The 27,420-nt window shown below is 40.1% G+C and overlaps 1 protein-coding gene across 4 annotated transcripts in view; it reads right to left on the reverse strand.

The window, feature by feature from the left end:
- The window catches only part of KDM4C (lysine demethylase 4C), a 403,798-nt gene that overhangs the window by 337,693 nt on the left and 38,685 nt on the right, over nucleotides 1-27,420 (reverse strand). For 3 of the 4 annotated variants that reach the window (XM_089913224.1, XM_022573685.3, XM_022573686.3), the window contains exons 2-4: nucleotides 26,384-26,544; nucleotides 20,443-20,618; nucleotides 8,814-8,928 (exon numbers count right to left, since the gene is read on the reverse strand). In XM_089913224.1, coding sequence (XP_089769350.1) covers nucleotides 8,814-8,928; nucleotides 20,443-20,618; nucleotides 26,384-26,527 — 435 coding nt within the window. In that variant the 5' untranslated portion in view covers nucleotides 26,528-26,544. The remainder of the gene's footprint in view (nucleotides 1-8,813; nucleotides 8,929-20,442; nucleotides 20,619-26,383; nucleotides 26,545-27,420) is intronic. The other variant, XM_089913225.1, reaches the window with a different exon arrangement.

Below are 27,420 nucleotides of genomic sequence, written 5' to 3' on the forward strand. Positions count from 1 at the left end.
CACTTCCCTATTGAAAAATCTCAAACGTTCTTCAAGATGTAGAGAATGATAACCAAAAATACTCAGGAAACTCCATGATTGAGCCTCAGCCTATTTTTCTAATGTCATGCACTCAGCAATTCTATCATTATTTAGGTCTATTATTTGAAGCAGATGCTATGACAGGGGCTGGGGCTGGAGAGTCTCTAAGAAATGATACCTGCCGTCACTGGACTCAGAGTTTACTGTGAGACAAACAGAAATGATATAGGTATCCTTCATTTTCTGTACTAATTTTCCAAATACCTGCTGTAATAACATTTTTTAACCTAAAATTCACTGTCCAAATCAAAAACTCTATAATGACTTGTGAACGTCCACCAACAGAATGGTTTTAGTTGTATACAAATCTAGGTAAGATAATATAGACGGCAATTAGGTTGTATCTCAGCTCTTGTCCCAAAAGGATTATGCCTTGTGCCCAGATTAAATGTATTGGGCATCACTGCTATCATCTTCCAATCATCACTGGTGAAAACGTCTTCTGCAAATGTGGAAAAGCCTGAAAAGAAGGTAAGTGAGCATAAGAGTCCTAGAAAAGCCCACACGTTAGAAAGACTTGAAGGTGATGGTGTGCAATAAGGGAGAGAAGCACCTGAGACATGATCGTGATATGTCCATACCTAACAACATAGCAGTGTTGCTCCTGGAAAGCTTAATCGTGTTACTCGAACCAACACCATATAAGAAAACTAGAAAAACTCCTTGTGCAGTGGACTGATAGCCATTCTCAGCGTAGAAGACCACTGAGTACCAGGCTGGTAGAGGGGAGGGTGGACACCTTCAGTGATCTGGAGGCAGCTGCCAATGGGAGGAACATGATTCAGTGAAGGAGCTGAGTTTCAAAGCAAGACTGGGAGATTTAAGAACAGTGAGAGACTGTACAAGTTGTGGATCACGGGTGAAGCAGCTTCCCCTCACTGTGAGATGTGCTATCTTCCTCCAGTGAACTGCTGAAAACTATCATCGAAGATGGTTACACAAAAGGGGAACCGTCAGTCTCAATGCCATGCCATCTCACAGGATTATTCAGAAGAAAGAAGTACTTAGACATAAAGCATCCAAAGAAGGCTAAGTTACTGTGAAGTAGGAACCTTGCTGATACACTGCTATGAAAACATCATCTCAAAGGGGCCACTGCAGACAACAATGCCTGTTAGGATATGAATGAAGTATTCAAATCAGAAAGCCTGGACGATGGAGGTGAGGCTTAGGGGAAGAGGTGTCTGTCACCACTCAACAAAGGGAAAATCTTGCAAAGAAGACTCTTGAAAACAGTGTTATCAAGAAGGTAACACCCAGCTTAAGGAAAGCATGTGGGACTTCATTTTTAAACCTCAATTTAATGAACCATTATCATCATTAAAAGGCTCCCCACTATATACATGATAGGTATTGTTAGAAATGCAGCCCCAAAGAGCACGGAACACAAGCCTGAATGACTTAATGTCACTGTACTAGTGTAAGTAAAAAATGTTGATGCCAATTCTTAGCTCTCACACACAGAACAAAGAGATGCACTCTGTCTTCAAAGGTCTGTGGAAGCATGGCTATTGGCTATCCCACAAATGTTCTACCTCCTTTTTTCCCTGCAGATATCTGTTTATTTTCATGTCCCTTAGTCAAACTGAATCATCCCACACAGTTATATCGCTTTTTTCTACCTGTTCATCTTTTCTCTTTATCTGTCTTCTTTTTGTGTGTTTGTTTCCTGAAGTAACCCCCATGTTCCTTTTATCAGAGGACTTATTTTTTAAATGTACAGTTAGCAAAGGCTAATTAAAGCTTTCTCCTTTTTTTTTTTTTTTGGCCGTGCTGCACGGCTTGCGGGATCTCAGTTCCCTGACCAGGGATTGAACCCAGGCCCTTGGCAGTGAAAGGGTGGAGTCTTAACCACTGGACCACCAGGAAATTCCTTAATTAAAACTTTCTTTATCAGTGGACCAGCCCTTAGTAAAACACAACCAAAAAAAAAGTTTCAGATCTTAGGACTCTTATGCTTCTATTACTGTTTCCAAGGAATCACCTAAGGCCACCCAAGAATACAGGTGGCTCTATTTCTAAATTCAGGACCTTCTTTACTTACAGAAGGTCCCTGACATCACCAAATTTCATTTCAAGGTATCAACATAGTCAATCTCATTCTCCAAAAAACATTCAGAATTTCATCTGTATCTCAAAAAAGGTTTTGAGCACCCTTCCCCAAGAGCAAATAATTGTGCCTCTATATTAGGGGTTGGCAAACTTTTTCTGCAAAGGGCAAGACAGTAAATATGTTAGCTTGTGTGGGCCATACAATCTCTGTCACAACTACTCAACTCTCCCATTGTAGTGCAAAAAAGCCAGGCACATATAATATGTAGATGAACAATAGGGCTATGCTCCAATTAAACTTTATTTACAAAGACAAGCAATAGGCAGAATCTGGCTGCCCAGCCAGGCTTTGCATCATACACCCAAAGACCGGGCTTTGTCATGTCATGCCTTTGAAAGTCTTGGTATTTTGGTTTAAAAACTTGTAACTTGCTTAAATCATGTTACTGATACTGCTGCCACAGGCTGCTGCCCATGGTGTTGACTGAGATTTTTAAGTATATCCTAAGGAAATCAAGCTCTGAAAGCAGCAGTCGAATGAAAGAGGGGCCAAGACTCATCCCCTGGAATCTCCAGGCCCTACTTACTCCTTTTACTATCAAGGCTGATTGTCCTCAAGTAGGCCTTCATGAACACTCTCACTCCTAATTCCTGTGTTGTACCCAAGCCTGGATCAACACTGCAATGGCACCTGTTTTTGCCCCTTAACAGACTGGCCTGGTGCTGCAAGACAAACATCTGAGCAGAAGGGGCCCTCACAGCCCCATCACCGGCCAGGCTGATCTCTCTCCCTCCCACCCCATAGCCACTATTCCAGGTCTGCCTCACCCTCCTCAAGATCAGGCTCACCAAAAAGCCTCCAAATTCAGTAAAAATACAAAGACTATTAAGTGCAGTCTTACCCTCAAATTTACTTGGTTTCATCCCCATTCTTCTCTCTCCTTCCTTTACCTGACTTGAACTTGCTCCTCTAGGCCAATCTCAGATGCCACGCCTCCAACAAAAAGTCTTCCTTCAACACCAAGCTACTATAAGTGCCTCTGCTCTGGGCTCCCTGGAACCCCACACTTGCCTTTACAGCCAAGCTCATTACATCCTACTGCCCCTTTGCCCCTCAAGTCTGTGAATTATTGAGAACCAGGGTCCTTATTCATCTTTGCACCCTGCACCAACTGTTTCTCTTACCTTCCCCACACCCTCTCCAAGAACTCCCATCCCCACCAAGAAAAGGTTATGGTTTTTCAACACTTCTTTTAACATTAAAGGAAAAAGCCGTAACTAGAAATTGGTGGGGGGGGGGGGGAATTGAACTACAATTTGATGACTATAATCCCTTTCAAAATAATGCCGTGAACCATAACAAACCAATTTCCAATACAATCTAAACTGAGCGGAGCAGTTAAACAATGCAAAAGTACAACAGTGAAGAGCAAAACAATACATGGGCTTTTATTCAGTGCACATCCATTGTGATAATTTCAAATGTTCCTGACAGTTACAAGTTATTACTGCACTCAGTCTTCATCACTCTCCTTAATGCATTCTTTCTCTCGTTACTCTCCAGCTACCTCAAGGGGGCAAATACAAGTTATTTTTCATTTGCTTGAATTTAGTTGTCTTGAGTGTCACTGGTTTCATTTACCAGTAGCAGTTTACAACATCTCTCATATGTCTGTCTTTATGATACAAAAGCATTGAAAACGTCAGCTCAGTTCTTGAGCTACTAAATGCTCCTACAAAAATTCCATAAAATACTATGCCTTGTAGGTCAAACCAAAATGACAGATTCCTGGCTCCAAAACCTGTAAATAATGAGAATTTTTAAAAACTGCATGTTTACAAACCAGCAGATTTTGTTCATTGGATTTTAATAACTGAAGTTACTCAAATCTGAAGTCTAAAGTCAATGTTCCCTTGAAGTAATGCCATTGTGTAACTGGTTTTCAAACACAAGCGGTAAATTGATAAGCACTGCAAACCAATGTCCATCACCCTCAGCTGTGCTGTCAACGATTATGTTATTTTAACAATCAAATGTGTAAAGCCAGTTCAGGGCAGTTTTATGTTGACTGTTCTGAAAATCGTATGATGCTTCTACCTCTTAATTATATTTGCAAAAAGGAACAAAGAGGGGGCTTCCCTGGTGGTGCAGTGGTTGGGAGTCCGCCTGCTGATGCAGGGGACACGGGTTCGTGCCCCGGTCCAGGAGGATCCCGCATGCTGCGGAGCGGCTGGGCCCGTGAGCCGTGGCCGCTGAGCCTGCGCGTCCGGAGCCTGTGCTCCGCAATGGGAGAGGCCACAGAGGTGAGAGGCCCGCGTACAGCATTAAAAAAAAAAAAAAAAAGGAACAAAGAGCTCAATGATCCCAAGGTATGGTCAGAAAAAAATCTTGGATTGCATTTTATTTTATTTTTGAGCCCTGAGACGTGTAACCTCTCAGCCCCAAATCCAGATGATTCCTCAGCTCAGTCTTCCTTTTAGAAACCTGCAAACTTGCCAGGATACCACAGGGACGAAACCACAGAGAAGGCACAAAATAAACCATTAGCTCAGGGGAAATTTGTAGGTGACCCAGACCTAGTTGTACACATTTCCACAACTGTGAGACTGACTATACATAATTACTTCCTTAAAACGTGTGGGGAATAAGGGCACCTGGCAGCCAGTCTACTAGCCTCGTAACTTTGAGAAAACACTTTAACTTTGCTGGGCCCCAACTGAAAATACCAACCATATTTGCTTGGCCTCACCCATTTCAATGGAAATCCCAGAGAAGCTGTTTTAATAAGACAAGGTGCCATCTTCTGTAAGGAAGCTTCGCTACTAATGGCACTCATTTTCCTAAACATAAGTAACCATAACATGTCAAACTTAAAGAATATACTTGGAGTATAAAGGAATCGGCTGTTCAGCAGAAAGTAACACAACATTGTAAATCAACTATATTTCAATTAAAAAAAAAGAATATGCTTGGAATTGAAATACCAAAAAAAAAAAAAAAAAAAAGCAAAGACTTAATACAAGGTACACTCTAAAACTGGCTGGGGTTAGAATACACTAAAATGATCCTCTGGAGACCAATACTGAAAATGCTTCTAAAGCAAAAAAACTGTTAAAATCTCTCAGCATTTGAGATGGGGAAACACACTCACACACACAAGCACATGCATACATATACATACACACACTGACATAAAATAAAAGGCCACCCTGTTTGGGAAAAGCATCTTGGGAAGTTGTATAGAAATCAGCGATTTTTAGAAGGTGGCTGCTCTCATCTGCCGATCCTGGACTTCAACTGCAACATTTCCAGCCTGCAGCCAGCCCTGCACGCTTCAGACTATCCCCACAATCTGAATTGGCCCTGGCCAGTCTATCCTGTTACTGTTTGTCCTGAAATCAGTGGGTTTTGTATGCTGATAGACTTGCTCGGTTTGTCTCAAGTCTGAAGTCAAGGGGAGATTCTGTCAGCAGCCAAGGACCTCTGTTCAGTCCTGAATGGTGGGTTTTTCCTCCAATCCCAGGACTTGTTCCTACACTTGGTGCTCCTAAGTGTATAGTTATACCACCCCTTAGATTGTCTAGTTAGTTAATATATTGTGCAGTGTCAAATACATTGCACCCTTAAAGCTGTTTGCCCATTTTGTCTTTATTTCAAAAGTCTGAATATATGGCTAGCATATGCTTGAACTCTTGGTGAAATTTAAATGCTAATAAAATAGGATACCCAAAATTAAATAAATAAATGGCCAAAAGGAAATCATAAAGAGATTATGTTTGTTTGACAAGCTTATGAGTAACTTTTTTCTTCATTTTTTCTCTATTTTTCAATTTTTCTACATGAGCATGTACAAACTTAAAAATTCTCAACAGAGAGGTTACTTACACTAGTGAAAATATGAAAGGGGGAAGAGAAGGGATGTTTTCCCTTTCTTTAACTTTTATTTTTAGTATTTCAAACATACACATATTCTAAACATCATGTATCCATCATCTAGCTTCATTTAACAATATTTTGCCAATCTTTATTCAACGAAAGTCATACCACTTTATTTCCTGAGGTATTTTAAAAACAAATCCGGGCTTCCCTGGTGGCACAGTGGTTGAGAGTCTGCCTGCCCATGCAGGGGACACGGGTTCATGCCTCGGTCCGGGAGGATCCCGCATGCTGCGGAGCGGCTGGGCCTGTGAGCCGTGGCCGCTGGGCCTGGGCGTCCGGAGCCTGTGCTCCGCAATGGGAGGGGCCACAGCAGTGAGGGGCCCGCGTACCACAAAAAAAACCAAAAAACAAAAAAACACAAATCCCAGGGGAATTCCCTGGTGGTCCAATAGTTAAGACTTGGTGCTTTCACTGCCGTGGCCGGGGTTCAGTCCCTGACTGGGGAACTAGGATCCTGCAAGCCACACAGCGTGGCCAAAAAAATTAATTAATTAATTTAAAAAACAAAACAAAACAAATCCCAGACTGCATGTTATTTCACCTATATATTTTTCAGTGTGTATTGTCAGTTGACAAGGAAAAATATATATAGCCACCATGTCATCATCACGTCTAATAGGACAACAGTAATTCCATAGTATCATCTAATACCCGGCCCATTTTCAAAAATAAGAATGGTCCTTTCAATAACAGTGTTCAACAACTGAAGATCCATATAGAAAAACTAAAACTGTGCCACTACCTCATATCCAGAAATGTATTAAAACGAACTGTAACTCAATAAGAAAAGCATGACAAAAAAGAAAAACGTACAAGAGGCTTGAACAGGCATTTTGATAAAGAGGAAATCCAAACAGCCAATGAACATAAAAGAAAAAAAATCATGATATTATTTAAAACCACAAGAACCTGCTACATACTCCCATTTAATTTTAGAATGTCTAATGTCAGGGAGGCTGTGGGGCAATGGAAGCAGCAAACACTGGTATAGAAAGGTGTAAAGTGGAAAATAGTTTTGTTCTAAAACTACCCATGTGTATATCCTATAACCACTCCTTTGGAGGAAAAGTAGGAGACTATAATAGGTAAAGGGGACAGATAGGGGAAATCTAGGGTGCCCGTAATGTTTTCCTTGATGTCAGGGATGGTACATAGGTATTCACCTTACAATAATTCATGAAGCTCTAAGTTTATGTTTTATCCACTTTACAGCTTGTTTTATATTTCAAAATATAATCAGTTTAAAAATAGTACAATAATTGACTCAGTCAAGGATTATCAATGGAGGCAAATTCACTGGGTGAAAGGCTATTGGGAACAGGATATTCAACTAGCCTCTAAATATTACCCTATAGCACGCTTACTAACTTTAAAGGGAAATCCCTGCTGGGATCCTTCATATAACCTTCAAAGCAGGTTATAAAGAACATTACTGGGAAAATCAGGGATCTTTGAGTATGGTTTCTATATTAGATGACATTATATAAACGTTAAATTGCCTCATAACTGAAAGAAACATGCTGAAATAATTAAGGGTGAATTATCATGATGTCTGCAACTTACTTTCAAATGTTACAGCATAAAGACAGAGAGACAGAGACACAGACAGAGTGATAGAGAAACAAAAAGCAAATGTGGCAAATATTAACAACTAGTGAATCCATGTGAGGGCATCCAGGTGTTCACTGCATCACTTCAACTTTTTGGTAGGCAAGAAATTTCTCTAAATAAAACAATGGGAGAGGGAATAAAAGGTTGCAAAAAGAAAAGATTTTTTTTAAAAAATAGGATTTCAAGTAGTATCAGGGGAGGCAAGAAGGATTAGATTACATCAAGCAGATTATGCCCTCATGAAAAATAACTGGAAAAACTGTAATATGTACTTTTTAAAAAGAAAAAATTCTCACAATTTGTGTGGGGGGGATAAAAAAGAGAATATAAGCATGTTTTGTTTTGTTTTTGCTTTATACATTCATTTATTCATTCATTCATTCATTTTTGGTTGTGTTGGATCTTTGTTGCTGCACGCAGGGTTTCTCTAGTTGCAGCAAGCGGGGGCTACTCTTTGTTGCGGTGCTCGGGCTTCTCATTGTGGTGGCTTCTCTTGTTGTGGAGCACGGGCTCTAGGTGCGCAGGCTTCAGTAGTTGCAGCACACTGGCCCAGTAGTTCTGGCTCGCAGGCTCTAAAGCACAGGCTCAGTAGTTGTGGCGCATGGGCTCAGTTGCTCCACGGCATGTGGGATCTTCCCAGACCAGGGCTCGAACCCGTGTCCCCTGCATTGGCAGGCGGATTCTTAACCACTGTGCCACCAGGGAAGTCCTATAAGCATGTTTAATATAACTTTTTCAAATGATTAGGGGAAAACTACAGGAAGAATACATATTACAATACTGCTTTTGCCTTAAGATGGTACTATTATGAATAATATTCCATGTTTTCCAGGTATTTTTATAATGTGCTTTGCTTTTAAAAATTTTGAGTGTGATTTGAAGATCAGCCAGATAACCACATACTATATTACTGTTGAACAGGCTCACATATTTGTACAATTAGCTGGTTTCAATGAGAAAAACAGAAGCAGCAGAAATCATACTGATGTGTCTTTATTTCCTCTTGTCCTGTGAAGAATTATGGGTCACACAAAGCACAACAAATGACTACTTCTCGACCACTGAAAACGGTAACAAAAATAGTAACATGAAATGATGCTTTACAAAACCCACTGTAATAGAAATATACCTCATCATATATGCTCCCATTAATGTCTGCACCATAGATAGGTGCCACAAAGGTTAAGTTCTTCCAGTACTTGCGCTCCAAATCCTCATAATCCAAGTATCTCGGAGTACAATACCTGGAAAAGGGAGATGAAACAAAGCAAAAAACAGTAAGACAATTTTAAGATTTTCCTTACCCACCTGATTTAAATCACTTTCTAAACAAAATTCTATCAAAATGAAAATACTGCAGCAGCTCATGTTGTCAAATCTGACAAGTAAATATATAAATGTGTTTATCATAGATCTCTGAAGACTCTAAGATTCCTAAATAACTATATGAAACCTCATTTTCTGATGAAAAAGAAAAATATTTTTATGAAAGTATCAACAATAGAAAACTACTTAATATTATTTTAGCTTTCAAAATATTTTCTAAAATCTTTAACCAATTATACTATACTAGGGCATTTTAGAGATTTACGTGTAAAAGACAAACATATAACTTAGAATAAAAGACTTACAAAGACAAAACATATAACTTAGAATATATGTAATTTGTTATATATAATTTAATATTTATTATTAATTATATGTAATTCACTTAAAATTTCTTATATTTTTCTATAGAAAAATTGACAAAGGACAATCTCACTAAAAATCCAAGAAAGTAAAACTATAATAAGATATTTTGCACCTATCAGATTGGCAAATGCTTAATATATAAATGGTGGTAAAGAATGAAACTTCTCTTACACAGCTGGAGTCGGGGTATATACTGGTACCAGAGCATAATTTTTCAATAGCCTTAAAAAATGTCCCTTTGGGCTTCCCTGGTGCCGCAATGGTTGAGAGTCCGCCTGCCGATGCAGGGAACACGGGTTCGTGCCCCGATCCGGGAAGATCCCACATGCCGCGGAGCGGCTGGGCCCGTGAGCCATGGCTGCTGAGTCTGCGCGTCCGGAGCCTGTGCTCCGCAACGGGAGAGGCCACAACAGTGAGAGGCCCGCATACCGCAAAAAACAAAACAAAACAAAATGTCCCTTTGACCCTAAAATTCAACTCTAGAAATTCATCTCAACAACATAGAGATGTATACAATGATATATGACCCAGGATGTTGCTGCAGCATTAACTGAAACCTCAAGCTTACGTCCAGCAACTAGGACTATGTTAAATAAAAGAACACAAAATAAGGCAGATCTTTCTGTATATTGACATTAAAATCTTTCCACAGTGAATAAAGCAGATTACAGAACAGTAAATATACTATGATCCTATTTACATAAAAAAAAGATCTATAGGGCTTCCCTGGTGGCGCAGTGGTTGAGAGTCCGCCTGCCGATGCAGGGGACATCCGCCTGCCGATGCCCCGGTCCAGGAAGATCCCACATGCCGCGGAGCGGCTGGGCCTGTGAGCCATGGCCTCTGAGCCTGCGCGTCCGGAGCCTGTGCTCCGCAACGGGAGAGGCCACAACAGTGAGAGGCCCGCGTACCGCAAAAAAAAAAAAAAAAGATCTGTAATTGTACATTAAATGGCCAGAAAGAAATATACTCTAAACTATTAATACTAATGGTTATCTCTTACATAGGAATTACAGAAAGGCACTTCTCTGTATTATTTGGATTTTGAACAATAATCTTATATTATTACCAAAAAAAAAAAAAAAAAACAATGTTTCTACAGAAAAAAGAAATTAGCAAAGAAATCAACAAACTGAGAAAGCAATGGAACACACATAGTGAAAATGGTGTTTAGCAGAAGCAGCAATCCCTATCAAGCCTACTGGACATTTTAGATTGAAGAATTATAGAACAAGCAACATCTACATCTACTACACTGGGGATGCCAAACTGGTTATCTAAGCAATAAGTGAGAATGCCAAACAATTTAACAACTGGATTTGAAATAAAGAGTAATTTATAGATTTAATCTCACAGGGCAACCAAAAATAAAAAGGATAGGCATGAAAGAATCCACTCCACTTCATTCTAATGCTTTGATTAGAGGGTTCCAATAGTAACAGACATTCCAGGCACAAGCTAAACAAGCTAACCAGAGGTCAGAGTCAGGTGACAAAAAAAGGTAGCAAAGATGCTGTTTATTATGACTTCTAAAGAAACTTCTTAGATCTTAGAAATTGAAAGCCTAAACTGTCTTTCACTATGAGAAGACCTAAAGAATCTATCACCATATACTCACCCAGTCAGGATCAATTTTTAGCAACCCATAACTCTAAGAGAGAAAGCTATAGTTGGGTATTAGCTGTTGAGGTTAAAGTCTAAAATCCCTGAATATTTGAAACAAACACTGATACTAAACTTGGAAAAAGGGACCAGTTCACTTACTTGGCACCTGATTCTAATGAAACCTGGCTACAGTTTCCATCCCTAATGGACTGCCAAACAATCACGCCTATTCCACAAATCCAGCATCAACTTGCTCAAAACTGATTCAACCACACTTCTTACCCAGAACCTTTCATTCACTATAGCACAGTTGTTAAGAGACAGGGCTCCAGAACCAGACTGCTTGGATCTAAATCCAGGCTTTGCCATTTATAAGCTACATAACCCAGGACAGGAGACTGAATCTCTCTGGACCTCAGTTACTCCTGTATAAAACGGATAATAACAATTGAGCTGTTGTGAAGACTCCATCAGATAATTCTGTAAAGCACTTAGCTCCATGCCTAGAAGAAAGTACAGATCAACAATGTAAGCGATGGGAAGCAGCGTATTACTCACCTCCACAAACTTTTATAGTAAAGATATGTTGGAGGTCTCCAGATTTTCTTTGGACTAAGTTATGTTATTAACCAAATGAGCGTGTTATCCTCTCTACCACCAAGCACATTATGTACTGTGTACCTATGCAAGGGCATGTACTGAAGGAGAACAGATGAACAGAAAGACCAGAAAAATGCCTCTTGCCTACCATGAAAATTAGTCCCATCTTAGGACCATTCCATAACTGTTATGAAGACCATGTGATCCTAGTGTAGCTGTGAGTGGACAAGTAGAGCCTTGGCTTGAGGCTTAAAACCCATTTCACTGGCATTTGAAATAAATTATCATATGAAACTCACAGAGGAAATATAAAAATATAAATTTCAAAGGTAATAACAGGGGCTTCCCTGGTGGCACAGTGGTTGAGGGTCCGCCTGCTGATGCAGGGGACACGGGTTCGTGCCCCGGTCCGGGAAGATCCCACATGCCGCGGAGCGGCTGGGCCCGTGAGCCATGGCCGCTGAGCCTGCGCGTCCGAAGCCTGTGCTCCGCAACAGAAGAGGCCACAACAGTGAGAGGCCCGCGTACAAAAAAAAAAAAAAGGTAACAACGTTACAACAATTATAGTGAAATTAATGCAACTCAAAAGATACATCAACTTTGAAAGAAGTAACATTTAATCTGGAAATAATCTTTCAGACAATTTCTCATGATAGTTATATTTTGTAACAAAAAAAAGAGTCCACTATTTTTTTTTTTTTTTGACCGCTCCACGTGGCATGTGGGATCTTAGTTCCCCGACCAGGGATGGAACCTGAACCCCCTGAATTGGAAGCATGGATTCTTAACCACTGGACCACCAGGGAAGTCCCTAGAGTCCACTATTTTTTAAATTATCTTTGAACTTCAGAATATCAAGAAATGTATATTCTGTTAATAAGTAAATCTTTAAAATCTGTTTAATAATTTATACTACTTCAAGTATATCTTAGCTTCATGACACTATTTATTTTTTCAATCAACATATATTGAAACAGCACCTACCATGTCCCAGATACTGTACCAAGCACTGGGTACACAGTGGAACACAAAACAGAGACTGTCACCTGAACGGCTACCTTCAGGAAGAGTCAATCTACAACTAAGCCACCAGAATAAAAAACAGAGATATGAATAAAGTAAGTGCCTAGTAAGATAAATTCCCTCTAAATAGAAAACTGACACCATGCTACGATAATCAAATGGGCTAGAGATGATAATCAAAGTTTCTCCGTGACAAGAGAACACAGGACTTTGAGACTCTGTACTCATCAATATTTTGAATCACCATGTATTATTAACAATGATTGTCTCTGGGAGTTGAAATTACGCATTTCTATAATGTTTGAATTTTTAAATAAGCATGCATTAGTTTTGTAATGTTTCTGGCCTTCCTTCAAAATCCATCTCAGTAGCACCTACGAAATGAAATTACACCATTCCAATTAACTACCACAGAAGGTTTACCTTCCTTTGAAACCCCACAGAACTTTCTCATAATAATTATGATGATTTTTAAGGATATTAACCAACATTTTCTAGTAAGTATTATCTGATTATTTCCAAGTACAAACAGTCTCTTGAAATATCAAAGTAATCAAGTAGAGGTTCTGCTAAATGAACTAAGCTATTTAATACTTTTTTTAAATGGATTTTTATTGGAGTATAATTGCTTCACAATACCGTGTTAGTTTCTGTTGCACAACAAAGCGAATCAGCCATATGCATACACATGTCCCCATATCCCCTCCCTTTTGAGCCTCTCTCCCATCCTCCCTATCCGAGCCCTCTAGGTCATCGCAAAGCACCAAGCTGATCTCCCTGTGCTATGCAGCTGCTTCCCACCAGCCAACTATTTTTCATTCCATAGTGTATATATGTCGATGCAACTCTCACTTCGCCCCAGCTTCGCCCTCCCACCCCATGTCATCAAGGCCATTCTCTATGTCTACCTCTTTATTCCTGCCCTGCAACTAGGTTCATCAGTACCTTTTTTTTTTAAGATTCCATAATATGCGTTAGCATACAGTATTTGTTTTTCTCTTCCTGACTTACTTCACTCTGTATGAAAAGCTCTAGGTCCATCCACCTCACTACAAATAACTCAATTTCGTTTCTTTTTATGTCTGAGTAATATTCCATTGTATATATGTGCCACATCTTCTTTATCCATTCATCTGTCAATGGACATTTAGGTTGGTTCCATATCCTGGCTATTGTAAATAGTGCTGCAATGAACATTGTGGTGCATGTCTCTTTTTGAATTATGGTTTTCTCAGGGTATATGCCCAGTAGTGGGATTGCTGGGTCAAATGGTAGTTCTATTTTTTGTTTATTAAGGAACCTCCATACTGTTTTCCATAGTGGTTATATCAATTTACACTCCCACCAGCAGTGCAGGAGGGTTCCCTTTTCACCATACCCTTTCCCGCAATTATTGTTGCTCGCTTTTTTGATAATGGCCATTCTGACTGGCATGAGGTGATACCTCATTGTAGCTTTTTGTTTTTTGGGTTTTTTTGTGGTACGCGGGCCTCTCACTGTTGTGGCCTCTCCCGTTGCGGAGCATAGGCTCCGGACGCGCAGGCTCAGAGGCCATGGCTCACGGGCCCAGCTGCTCCGCAGCATGTGGGATCTTCCTGGACCGGGGCATGAACCCGTGTCCCCTGCATCGGCAGGCGGACTCTCAACCACTGCACCACCAGGGAAGCCCCTCATTGTCGTTTTGATTTGCATTTCTCTAATAATTAGTGATGCTGAGCATTTTTTAATGTGCCTCTCAGCCATCTGTATGTCTTCCTTGGTGAAATGCCTATTAGGTCTTCCAGCCATTTTTTAACTGGATTGTTTGTTTTTTTGATATTGAGCTCCATGAGCTGTTTGTATATTTTGGAGATTAATCCTTTGTTGTTTCATTTGCAAATATTTTCTCCCATTCTCAGGGTTGCCTTTTGTCTTGTTTATGGTTTCCTTTGCTGTGTAAAAGGTTTTAAGTTTAATTAAGTCCCATTTGTTTATTTTTGGTTTTATTTCTGTTACTCTAGGAGGTGGGTCAAAAAAGATCTTGTTGTGGTTTATGTCAAAGAGTGTTTTTCCTATGTTGTCCTCTAAAAGTTTTATAGTGTCTGGTCTTACATTTACATCTTTAATCCATTTGGAGTTTATTTTTGTGTATGGCGTTAGGTAGTGTTCTAATTTCATTCTTTTACATGTAGCTGTCCAGTTTTCCCTACACCACTTACTGAGGGTTTATCAATTTTGTTTATCTTCTCAAAGAACCAGCTTTTAGTTTTATTGATCTTTGCTATTGTTTTCTTCATTTCTATTTCATTTATTTCTGCTCTGATATTTATGATTTCTTTCCTTCTACTGACTTTGGGTTTTCTTTGTTCTTCTTTCTCTAGTTGTTTTAAGGGTAGGGTTAGATTGTTTGAGATTTTTCTTGTTTCTTGAGGTGAGATTGAATTGCTATAAACTTCCCTCTTAGAACTGCTTGTGCTGCATCCCATAGGTTTTGGGTCATCATGCTTTCATTGTCATTTGTTTCTATGTATTTTTTTATTTCTTCTTTGATTTGTTCAGTGACCTCTTGGTTATTTAGTAGCGCACTGTTTAGCCTCCATGTATTTGTGTTTTTCACAGTTTTTTTCCTGTAATTGATTTCCAATCTCATAGCGTCGTGGTCAGAAAAGATGCACGACTTCAATTTTCTTCAATTTTCGGAGGCTTGATATGTGACCCAAGATGTGATCCATCCTGGAGAATGTTCCATGTGCACTGGAGAAGAAAGTGTATTCTGCCACTTTTGGGTGGAATGTTCTATAAATATCAATTAGATCTATCTGGTCTATTGTGTCATTTAAAGTTTGTGTTTCCTTGTTTATTTTCTGGTTGGATGATCTATCCATTGGTGTACGTGGGGTGTTAAAGTCCCCTACTATTATTGTGTTACTGTCGATTTCTCCTTTCATGGTTGTTAGAATTTGCCTTATGTATTGGGGTGCTCCTATGTTGGGTGCATAAATATTTATAATTGTTATATCTTCTTCTTGGATTGATCCTTTGATCATTATGTAGTGTCCCTCCTTATCTCTTGTAATAGTCTTTATCTTAACGTCTATTTTATCTGAAACGAGTATTGCTACTCCAGCTTTCTTTTCATTTACATTTGCATGGAATATCTTTTTCCATCCCTTCACTTTTAGTCTGTATATGTCCCTAGGTCTGAAGTGTGTCTCTTGTAAACAGCATATATATGGTCTTGTTTTTGTATCCATTCAGCCAGTCTGTGTCTTTTGGTTGGGGCATTTAATCCATTTACATTCAAGGTTATTATCGATATGTATGTTCCTATTACCATTTTCTTAATTGTTTTGGGTTTGTTTTTGTGGGTCTTTTTCTTCTCTTGTGTTTCCTGCTTAGAGAAGTTTCTTTAGCATTTGTTGTAAAGCTGGTTTGGTGGTGCTGAATTCTCTTAGCTTTTGTTTGTCTGAAAAGCTTTTGAGGGACCTCCCTGGTGGCACAGTGGTTAAGAATCTGCCTGCCAATGCAGGGGACACAGGTTCGATCCCTGGTCTAGGAAGATCCCACATGCCACAGAGCAACTAAGCCAGTGTGCCACAACTACAGAGCCTGTGCTTTAGAGCCCGTGAGCCACAACTACTGAGCCCACGTGCCACAACTACTGGAGTCCGTGCTCCGTAACAAGAGAAGCCACTGCAATGAAGAAGGAAGGCAGGAAAATAATTATCTTTTAAAAAAAAAAAGCTTTTGATTTCTCCATCGAATCTGAAGGAGATCCTTGCTGGGTAGAGTAATCTCGGTTGCAGGTTTTTCTCTTTCATCACTTTAAGTATATCCTGCCACTCCCTTTTGGCCTGCAGAGTTTCCACTGAAAAATCAGCTGATAACCTTATGGGGATTCCTTTGTATGTTATTTTTTGTTTTTCCCTTGCTGCTTTTAATATTTTTTCTTTGAATTTAATTTTTGTTAGTTTGATTAATATGTGTCTTGGTGTGTTTTTCCTAGGGTTTATCCTGTATGGGACTCTCTATGCTTCCTGGACTTGGGTGACTATTTCTTTTCCCACGTTAGGGAAGTCTTTGACTATAATCTCTTTAAATATTTTCTCAGACCCTTTCTTTTTCTCTTCGTCTTCTGGGACCCCTATAATCTGAATGTTGGTGCATTTAGTGTTGTCCCAGAGGTCTCTGAGATTGTCTTCAATTCTTTTCATTCTTTTTTCTTTATTCTGCTCCTCAGCAGTTATTTCCACCATTTTGTCTTCCAGCTCACTTATCCGTCCTTCTGCTTCCGTTATTCTGTTATTGATTCCTTCTAGTGTATTTTTCATTTCAGTTACTGTGTTGTTCACCTGTTTCTTTGTTCTTTAGTTCTTCTAGATCTTTGTTAAACATTTCTTGTATTTTCTCAATCCGTGCTTCCATTCTATTTCTGAGATTCTGGATCACCTTTACTATCATTACTCTGAATTCTTTTTCAGGTAGATTGCCTATTTCCTCTTCATTTATTGGGTCTTGTAGGTTTTTACCTTGCTCCTTCATCTGTGACATATTTTTTTGCCATCTCATTTTTTTTTTTTTTTTAATGAGTGGGATTGTGTTCCTGTTTTACTGGTTGTTTGGCCTGAGCCTTCCAATGCTGGAGTTTGTAGGTTATTGGGTAGAGCTGGGTCTTGGTTGCTGAGATGAGGAACTCTGTGAGACCTCACTTCGATGAATATGCCCTGCTGTCTGAGGTTCTCTGTTAGTCCAGTGGTTCAGACTCAGAGCTCCCACCGCAGGAGCTTCCCCCGGACCCCAGGCTTGCAAATCAAGATCCTGCAAGCCGCATGGGCTGGCACAAAAAAAAAAAGAGAGAGAGAAAAATAACAAAGTAAAAAATAAAATTAGACTAGGAAACTAATAGCTATGTTAGAAAGAATGTAAAAATAAAAATATAGATGAGTCAACAACCAGAAGGTACATCAGCACCACAACAGTGAAAAAGAGGAGGAAGGAAAGGAAAAAAAAAAAAAGGGGGTGGGGGAAGGCCTTGGCTGTGGAGAGCGGGGCCTAAGCAAGGGTGAGATCTGGGCAGTGGGTGGGGCTAATGTTCAGGACCCACAAGGCTGGAAAAGGCCCTGGGGGCTGTGGGCGGTGGGGCTTAGGCTCAAGGAACAGAAGGGGCCCAGGCGTGCCCCCCACCCCTGGTCTCAGAGGGCAGGGGACCTTACCTGGGAGCCCAGCAGGCTTCCTGGGCTTGAGTGGGTGGGACAAATGCCCTCCTCTCCTCTCCTGCACCTCCGGTCTGGGATCTGGGAGGGCCCTTCCCACCTGCCTCTCCTGATCTCCCTGGCCTCCCTCCTATGCCCCCAGGGACCCACGTGGCCTGGAGGGGGGTTTTGTAAGCTATTTAATACTTTAAGAATGACTCTGGAAATAGGCACTAGAAAATGGAGAACAGAATATGGTAAACAGTTTGTACTTATAAAAAGTTGGATAGGGACTTCCCTGGTGGCACAGTGGTTAAGAATCCACCTGCCAATGCCAGGGACACGGGTTTGAGTCCTGGTCCAGGAAGATCCCACATGCCATGGACAACTAAGCCCATGTGCCACAACTACTAAGCCTACTCTCTAGAACTCACGAGTCACAACTACTGAGCCCACATGCCACAAGTACTGAAGCCCGCACACCTAGAGCCCATGCTCCACAACAAAGAAGCCACTGCAATGAGAAGCCCACACCACAACAAAGAGTAGCCCCTTCTTGCCACAACTAGAGAAAGCCCGTGTGCAACAATGAAGACCCAACGCAGCCAAAAATTAATTAATTAATGAATTAAGTTAAAAGAAAAGAAAATATCTTTCTAACACTGGGTTAGGAAAAGAAAAAGTTGGATAAAATTGCTTCTGCAATCTTGTTTTAGCATTGAACTTATTAAAGAGTTCTTAAAGAGTATAAAAGCAAACAAGTCTAGTCCAAATAAAAGTTTCACATTCTCAATCAATGAAATCTGAAACGATGAGGCTTTACTAATGCCTATGAAAAAAAACTCAATTGTTATAAAGCAAAAACTAACACACCATTGTAAAGCAATTATACTCCAATAAAGATGTTAAAAAAAATTCAAGAGGGACTTGAATTAATTATAAAATGTCTAATTGCTTTGGATTAGCCAGAATGCTCCATAATAGGAACTTCACACAGAAAAAAGATTCTTCAAGTACCATCAAGTGCTTACTATGTCAAATATAAAATTTTTTAAAAGATATCAACTAAATTTATCCAAAGGACTTAATCTCATGAATACCCATCCAGAGAATTTAGACACTGATTTTTTTGGTTGGATGATTGGTTGGTTGGTTTTGGGGGGGTATTTTTTTTTCCAGATTAATATTTTGATCTAAGGCCTTAACCACCATATCAGAAACTTTAAAAAAAAAACAGTGGGGGGGGGCAATTTAATAACAATCATAACTGTGATAGTTTCTAAAATATATCCACAAATTCTTTGATACACCTCCCTTCAAGACTTACAGCTTAATTCTCCTCCCCTTAAGTATGGGCTGCATTTGGCTTATAACAAATAGAATATGGCAGAAATGACAGTCAAGAAACAGGTCATGAAAAGACATTGTGTCTTCATCTTGGTAACTCCTGGATCACTTGCTTTGGAAGAAGCCAGCTGCCACAACACGAGGAGCAGTTCATGTGGCAAAGGACTCAGGACTCCAGCCAATTGCCACGTAAGGGGAGCAATCTTGGGAGAAAATCTTCTAGTCACAGTCAAGCCTTCAGGTGACAGCAGCCCCAGCCAACTTGAATGCAACCTCAGGAGAGGCCCTGAGCCACAGCCACCTGGCTGAGCCACTCCCAGATTCCTGACCTTAAGAAACTGAGATGTTAAATGTTTATTGATTTAAGATACTAAGGTTTGGGGTGATTCGTTAGATAGCAGCAGGTGACTAACACAATACTGGTGGCCCTTCAAGTCATTCAAGGATTTTCTTTTTAAATTACTCATCTTCTAATATATATAACTTATCATTTAAGACTTAAACATTGTCAGGACTTCCCTGGTGGCACAGTGGTTAAGAATCCGCCTGCCAATGTGGAGGACACAGGTTCAAGCCCTGCGCTCCAGGAAGATCCCACATGCCATGGAGCAACTAAGCCCGTGCGCCATAACCACTGAGCCTGCACTCTAGAGCCCACGAGCCACAACTACTGAGCCCACGAGCCACAACTACTGAGCCCACGTGCCACAACTACTGAAGCCCGCGCGCCTGTGCGGGAGTAGTTACACCATGGAAATAGGCAAAAACCACAAATCAGGGTTCCCCCACCTCCCCGGAAAGTTGTTGGAGCCCATGCTCTGCAACAAGAGAAGCCACTGCAATAAGAAGCCCACGCACCACAACGAAGAGTAGCCCTCCACTCAATGCCAACTAGGGAAAGCCCACGCGCAGCAACAAAGACCCAATGCGGCCAAAAATAATTAATTTTTTTAAAAAAGAGGAATGCTTTTTAAAAAAAAAAAAAGACTTAAAGATTGTCACACACAGAAGAAAATTTGCCTAACAAAGATGAATCAAGTGTAGAATCAAAAACTCATGGCAACTAAAAGATAGGAAAAAAACCATTTACAAGTATTATGAATGAGATGATAAAACGAGGAACAATTTCCCTAGCAGTAAACTAAAGTAAGTAGGCAGGCAACCACCTGAAAAACAGAAAACAGTAACCGTTAAATGAGGACTGAAAGAGATTGTGCAGAAGACTCCTGCTTTTCACCACAAGCTCCCGTCTACTTGGTTACTTACCATGTTCACCTATATCTTCGCAAGAAATAAAAATAGTAAACTGAATCTACTCACTTGCCACTGTTGGCCAGCTGCCTGAACTCCTTCACTGTCATGGCTTTTTTCTGGATGTTGTATTGAGTGAACAGTCCTGACTGCCCTGTGACCATCTGCTGAATTGGCGCTGGAATAAGCAAATTGTCAATGTCATCATAGCACTGCCTTGGCTTCCACTCCTTAGGAGGAATAACCTAAAAGTAAAATGATAAAATATTATTTGGAAAACATTCCAGGTAGTTATTTAGCTTTCCTATTCCAACAGAATACAAGTGAAGAATTTCTCAGCATTTATATGACAAATGTGTAAAAGAACTGTGAAGATTCACATGAAAGGAAATGCTTGCATTCTCCCAAATATTCACCTTACTGACATGACTTTTTTAAAACAGCAAAGTTTACTGAGTACTTACTATACAAAATACTGTACTTGTATTAACTTATTTTTTAGTGGCTACTGTTAACCTCTCTGTTTTAAAGGTAAAATTGAGAGACACACAAAAGTAAAATAACTTGCTAGAGTTCAAGTGGTGTTTATAGTACCATGAGAAAAATAAGTATTGGTTTAGTTGATATCTTTTCTTTAAACACCTCTCACACAATATGGCAAATCAGAGTGGTGTGCAAGTAAATGTTTAACCAACAACTTTCCGGGGAGGTGGGGGAACCCTGATTTGTGGGGTTTGCCTGTTTCCATGGCTGTAACTACTCCCATCATGGCCAATTTGAGCTTACCAACGTGATGTCACTGAACATGGGGTTGGAAAAGATGTGCACTCTCAATTCTCATGTGCCTGTATGAAGCAGCTCAGCACACCACTGCTTTCCCATAGTATTTCAACACTTAATTACTAACAATAGAAAGATCATCAACAGTAAAACCAAAAATACGTAATCATATGATCAAAAATTAGAAGGAACAAAGTTATGAATTGGGTCATGGTTTATACCTGGAATTTATCCACCTTTAGAAGTTATCCTAATTTTTAAAGACAAACTTCTTTTAAAAATTTAATTGCAAAATATAGATAGCACACATACAAAAAATGTATAATCACAAATATGTAGCTTTGTGAGTTATTATAAAGCAAACACCAGAGTACCCACTGCTCAGGTGTGAGAAGTAAGATACTTCTGGCACCCCAGAGATCCTGGTACCCTTTTCCAAATACATCCCCCTCTTACTCAAAACATGGTCACCATCATGGTACTTATGCTATTAATCTCCTTGCTGGGCTTTATAGTTTCATGTCTGTGTGTAAACCCTAACAACAGTTTTTTAAATGTACAGAAACATAAGCATCCATATATACATACATTCTTTTTTTTTTTTGCGGTACGCAGGCCTCTCACTGCTGTGGCCTCTCCCATTGCAGAGCACAGGCTCCAGACGCGCAGGCTCAGCAGCCATGGCTCATGGGCCCAGCCACTCTGCGGCATGTGGGATCTTCCCGGACCGGGGCATGAACCCGTGTCCCCTGCATCGGCAGGCAGACTCTCAACCACTACGCCACCAGGGAAGCCCCCTATACATACATTCTTTATCTTTTATATTTTACTCAATTTTTTTGTGAGATTCAAATATGATGACCTAGGTAACTGAAGTTCATTGACTTTCATTCCTACTTAGTACGCCTTCGTATAAATATTTATTTGTAGGGGTGACTACTTGGTGGTCACTTGTTTTTTTTCTAATTATTGGCAACTGCAAACAGCACTATTAATATTGCTGTATGCATCTTCTGCTGCATGTGGGCACACGGTTCTCAAATACACACAGGCACAGACCCTCCTAACAGTGAAACTACTGGGACATAGGATATGTACAGATCAAACTTAATCGTTATTACCAAACTTTTGCCAAAGTGGTTGTATGATTTCATACTCCCGCCAGCAATGTGTGAAAGTTCCTGTTGCTCCACATCTTCATCATCACTTTGCATTGTTGATTGTTTAAATTTTAGTCTTTCTGGAAGGTGTGTAATGGTACTCAAGTGTGGATTTTATTTGCATTTTCTGATAACTAAAGAAATCTCTTCATATATTCACTGACCCTACAGATATCCTCTTTCGTAAAGTGCTTTTTCAATCCTCTTGCTCATTTTACTATGGCACTGTCAGTCCTTTCCTTATTAATGTATAGAGATTCTGTATATAGTCTGGTTATTCTTAGAAGAATGTGTGTGTGTGTGTGTATTTGCAAATATCTATATGTATGTGTGTACATATATCAAATATCTTCTCTTACCCTGTAACTTTCCCTTCAACCTTCTAAACTATATTTTGATAAACATAAGCTCTTAACTTTAATATAATCCAATTTCTTCATTTTTTGCCTTGATCTTCTGTTTAAAAAATATATATTTTCCTACTCTAGGGCATGAATACATTCTATTTTGTTTTCTAAGAGTTTTCAGGTTTTGTCTTTCACATTTTATCTACACTGCACCTGCAACTATCTTTTGTGAAAGCTTTAAGTCAAGCTTCATCAGATAAGAAAACCTGGAGTCGGGGAAGGAGTGACTTGGCCAATGTTATACACCTGATAAGCGACTCTATTAATTCAAAAAAGAGGTGGGGGGAGCAGTCAAGTCTAAAATTAATTTAATTTTCATCAGCAATATGGCAATATTATACATTTTATTTTCTCCAAGGTATGTTAGCTTAAAATGAGCTAAAAATACATACTCAGTATTTTAAAAGCATATGGACAATCGCACCAAATGGATATGGATAAACATATTACATTGTCTTGATCACATATTGAAAGGGGAGAGGGCAGTATTTAAGAGTGTTATAAATACTAACTTTTTCTTCATCAGAAATAAATGTGAGTATTCCAAAATATAAAACATAGATTTATTCAGGCTCCTGTTTAGAAATATATCTATAATCAAAATCAATATTATGTTTAGAGTTAAATATTTTCCTGTGTTGTGAAAAACAAGGCAGTTTTTCACCCCCAAAAAATTCTGAACCAAATTTCCTTCTCTCAAGTTAAAGAACGAATACATTTACAAAACTCTAAATATTACCTTTGTGAATATTTTGTGCATGTGTTCATTTACTTCAATTAAAATGTTCAGACAGAACTTTAAAAATCTGTAAGTTCAGGCGTATAACAAAAATCTTATTTTTTAACTATAATTTTAAATCTTAACACATCAGATTTTCTTACATAGGAATCGTAAGCACAACATACTTAGGACTTCATATATATATATTTATACATATATATATTTTTATATATATATATATATATATATATATATATATATATATTGCATATTACCATTTCCCCGACCCCAGCCTGGGCCCTATACCAGTAAAAATTGTCCAGCTACAATCTGTATTTGCACTACTTATCCTGAACTATGTTGCTATTACTATCATCTACCAACTGAGAAAGGAGAAGGAGGAGGAAGGGCGGTGCTTCTCACACTCTTTCTTCACCTTTGGGCACAGATAGCTATCTGCACCCGCTAGACTACTTGTGAAGCTCTGTATTATGCATAACCTCAGGCCCAGAACAGGCTACGTCCAGAAACTGCTGCCGAAGAATTTAGCCATTGCTTGTATAATAATGCTTCATCATAACCTTTCTCCACAAAAACAGTACAAGTTTTACATTTAAGGACACTGTCACTTTTCACTTTCATACCTGGACCACAAACTTTTTAGACAAAAAGTCAGGGTGTCAAACCTCTCACTCTGGAAAAAAAAAGTTAAATCTAAAGTATAAATCTAAAAAATGTCATCAACCAGACTACCCTGGTGGCGCAGTGGTTAAGAATCCGCCTGCCAATGCAGGGGACACGGGTTCGATCCCTAGAGTCTGGGAAGATCCCATATGCCGCGGAGCAACTAAGCCCGTGCGCCACAGCTACTGAGCCTGCGCTCTACAGCCCGCGAGCCACAACTACTGAGCCCGCGTGCCTAGAGCTCATGCCCCACAACAAGAGAAGCCACTGCAGTGAGACGCCTGCGCACCACAATGAAAAGCAGCTCCCGCTCGCGGCAACTAGAGAAAGCCCGCACACAGCAACGAAGACCCAACGCAGCCAAAAATTAATTAATTGATTGATTGATTTTTAAAAAAATGTTATCAAGCAAGACAGACTGTAATCTGAGGCCAAAGTCACTACTGTTGGAATTTCTCAACCACTTTCTTCAAATCATGAATTAAGACCAATTCATTAAATGGCGCATCAACAAAGAATTTCATAGGTGGTTCTGTTCCCCAGGGCTAGCCCTCAAAGTAAACTAGCAACATTAATGCAGTTTTGATCTTTACAATTTGATTTGATTTGGTGTAGTTTTATACATTTGCTGTAACTTCCAGAAAAAGAAGGAAATCAGGTGAAACTGAGTCCATGTGACTTGATGTAAAAGATGACCAAAATGACTGGGAATAAAACAGTTTACTGTATTCCTAGTATAAGTAAAAGGAAATTACCACAAGATTGAATAATTGAATAACTCCAGCTTTGTCAATGAGTCTCACTTAAAAAAAAAGTCTGGACTCAGGTGTGTCTGGTTCAACATTCAGAAAACTAACTGTCGTTCTCATTAACGTCATTCTGTCAGAGAACACCCAAGGCAGCACAGGTGTCCTCTGTGTGCCTGCAGCTCCCTTGTGAGGGTAGTGCCTGCTTCCTCTTCTAAGGTTACTAAACGTGCCCCCGACCACAGAACATTCACTAATCCCAGTGGAACACAGTAAGATATATGTTTTCAGGCAACAAGAGGGAGAACAACAGGACAAAGGGCTGCATTCAGAGCCCAGAGAAGAGGACAGACAGTCGCCCTAACACCCCTCTGCCCAATAAAGCTCAAAACCTTGCTAACTGGTTCATTTCAAGTTTATGATCAAAATTCTGTGTGTCAAGTGATTCTGAAATATCATTCTCTTCAACTTAAGCATGATTTTTTTTCCTCCTCAAAGACAACCCAGAAATGTTAAGGTTCCAAAAATGAGATCTTTAAGAGCAAACCTAATGAAAAGATTAAGTAAGGATAGCTCATCTGAGAAATTCACTATAAACCTTTATCTTCCTTTTCTCTCACCCACCCCTAATCAGCTTTCACTCAACTTAATATCCCCAAATTTTAAACCTTTTCTAGGAGTGACCTGAACCATACATATCAAATAACAGACTTCAAGGCAGAGATGTCAGAATAGTCCAAGGTTACAAGCAGCTGCGTCCAGATGCAGGAGGAGGACTTGAACACCAACCCCTGCAGTTCTGCAGGTTCTCTCTGAGGCTACTGTCTGCTTTCAATGCTACTGGACCTTCCACGGAGATGGGGTTCCAAGGAGAACCCATGACAAGCCACAGTAGAGAAGGCTCTGCTGGGGCTCAGGAATTTATGTGGTGATGCCAACAAGTCTACAGAAACCCAGATTATAAACTTAACATTTAGAACAATAACAAAACAAAGCAAGTAACAATAAAATCTATTCTTGAGGAAAATTTTAAATTGAACTAGATTTCCATTATAGAAAGATATACCTATCTCAGGTTAAATTCAAATCTAGACAATCTCTCTTTCAAAGCTCTAACTCTGGGCTTATGGGGGCAACCCTGCAATGCAGTCCTCAGCGCCTTAGGGACCACCCTTATGTCCCTGAGCACATCACAACTACCCCTGACAAGACTCCCTGCTTCTGCTCTGCCTCCCCCTCAAATTCATTCTTGATGTAGAAGCCAGTGTGATCTTATCAAAATAATGTCACAAAAATAACAAGTAAACAAACAAGCAGCCACCATATCCTCCTCTCCTCTACTTTAAGCCTATCAATGCTTCCCATTGCATTAACTGCATTAATGGATTAACAAGAACAAAGATTTTGCAAATGTCTTCCTTTGGAAGAAACAAGTTTCCACATCAAGAAGACTAAGCATAACCAAAAGTCCAAGTGATCATTTTCTGGCTTAAAAGATCTGAGGATAATCACCTTTGCAAGACCCGCTCGATGGGCTCCTTTAGACTCCATGTATGCGAGGTATTTGTTGAACTCCCGGAATTCCTCCATGCAGGGTCTGAAGGTCATGATCTTACAGCTGGGGTTGAGCGGACTCTCCACCTTGGCCACCTCCATGATGGCTGGGGCAGTCTCTGCAGAGAAGATGATGCGGGCATCAGTGCTGAGTTATTGGGTGGTGAGGTCAGTGGTCATTTCTCCCAAATAGCAGGTAAGCTCCTCCAGCAAAAACTCTTCTAGTTACTTAACCATTCCCTTCTACCACCCTGTTAGGAAGACCCCCTCATCTCTCCCCAGACTCCTGAAAAGAAAAACTGCCTCTAGTTACTCCTCCTCCCAAGCTTCTATTCCTGGCATTAAATCACTGACCTAATTATATTGCTCTCCTCCTCAGAGTCCTTCCTAGAAAGAATGAATTTTCTAGGGACTTCCCTGGTGGCGCAGTGGTTAAGAATCCGCCTGCCAATGCAGGGAACAGGGCTTCGATCCCTGGTCCGGGAAGATCCCACATGCCGCAGAGCAACTCAGCCCGTGAGCCACAACTACTGAGCCCGCGTGCCACAACTACTGAAGCCTGCACGCCTAGAGCCCGTGCTCTGCAACAAGAGAAGCTACCACAATGAGTAGCCCATTCCCTGCAACAAAGAGCAGCCCCCGCTCGCCGCAACTAGAGAACGCCAGCGCACAGCAGCAACAAAGACCCAGTGCAGCCAAAAATTAATTAATTAATTATTTTAAAAAAGAATAAATTTTCTAACTTTGCAAGTTTACAGAAGGTGTTGTTCCTATGCACCAGCTCTGAAACAGACTCTCATCCATGCACCTATGTAAAGGCCTGGTGCCGGCTGAGAGGTTAATGGACAATATTCCACATCCCCAGCACAGGGCTTACTCAGGTGCACTTCTACTCATCATGACATGCTTTCCTATAACAACTTACAAACTATCCTGTCCGCAAAACCACCGGACACCAGGCTAAAGTACTGGAGACACAGAAAGGGATAAGGTTG

This window comes from Delphinapterus leucas, chromosome 6, assembly GCF_059928025.1.
Source record: "Delphinapterus leucas isolate spDelLeu-1000000601 "Yukka" chromosome 6, BTC_Dleu_Yukka2, whole genome shotgun sequence".
Classification (NCBI taxonomy): domain Eukaryota; kingdom Metazoa; phylum Chordata; class Mammalia; order Artiodactyla; family Monodontidae; genus Delphinapterus; species Delphinapterus leucas.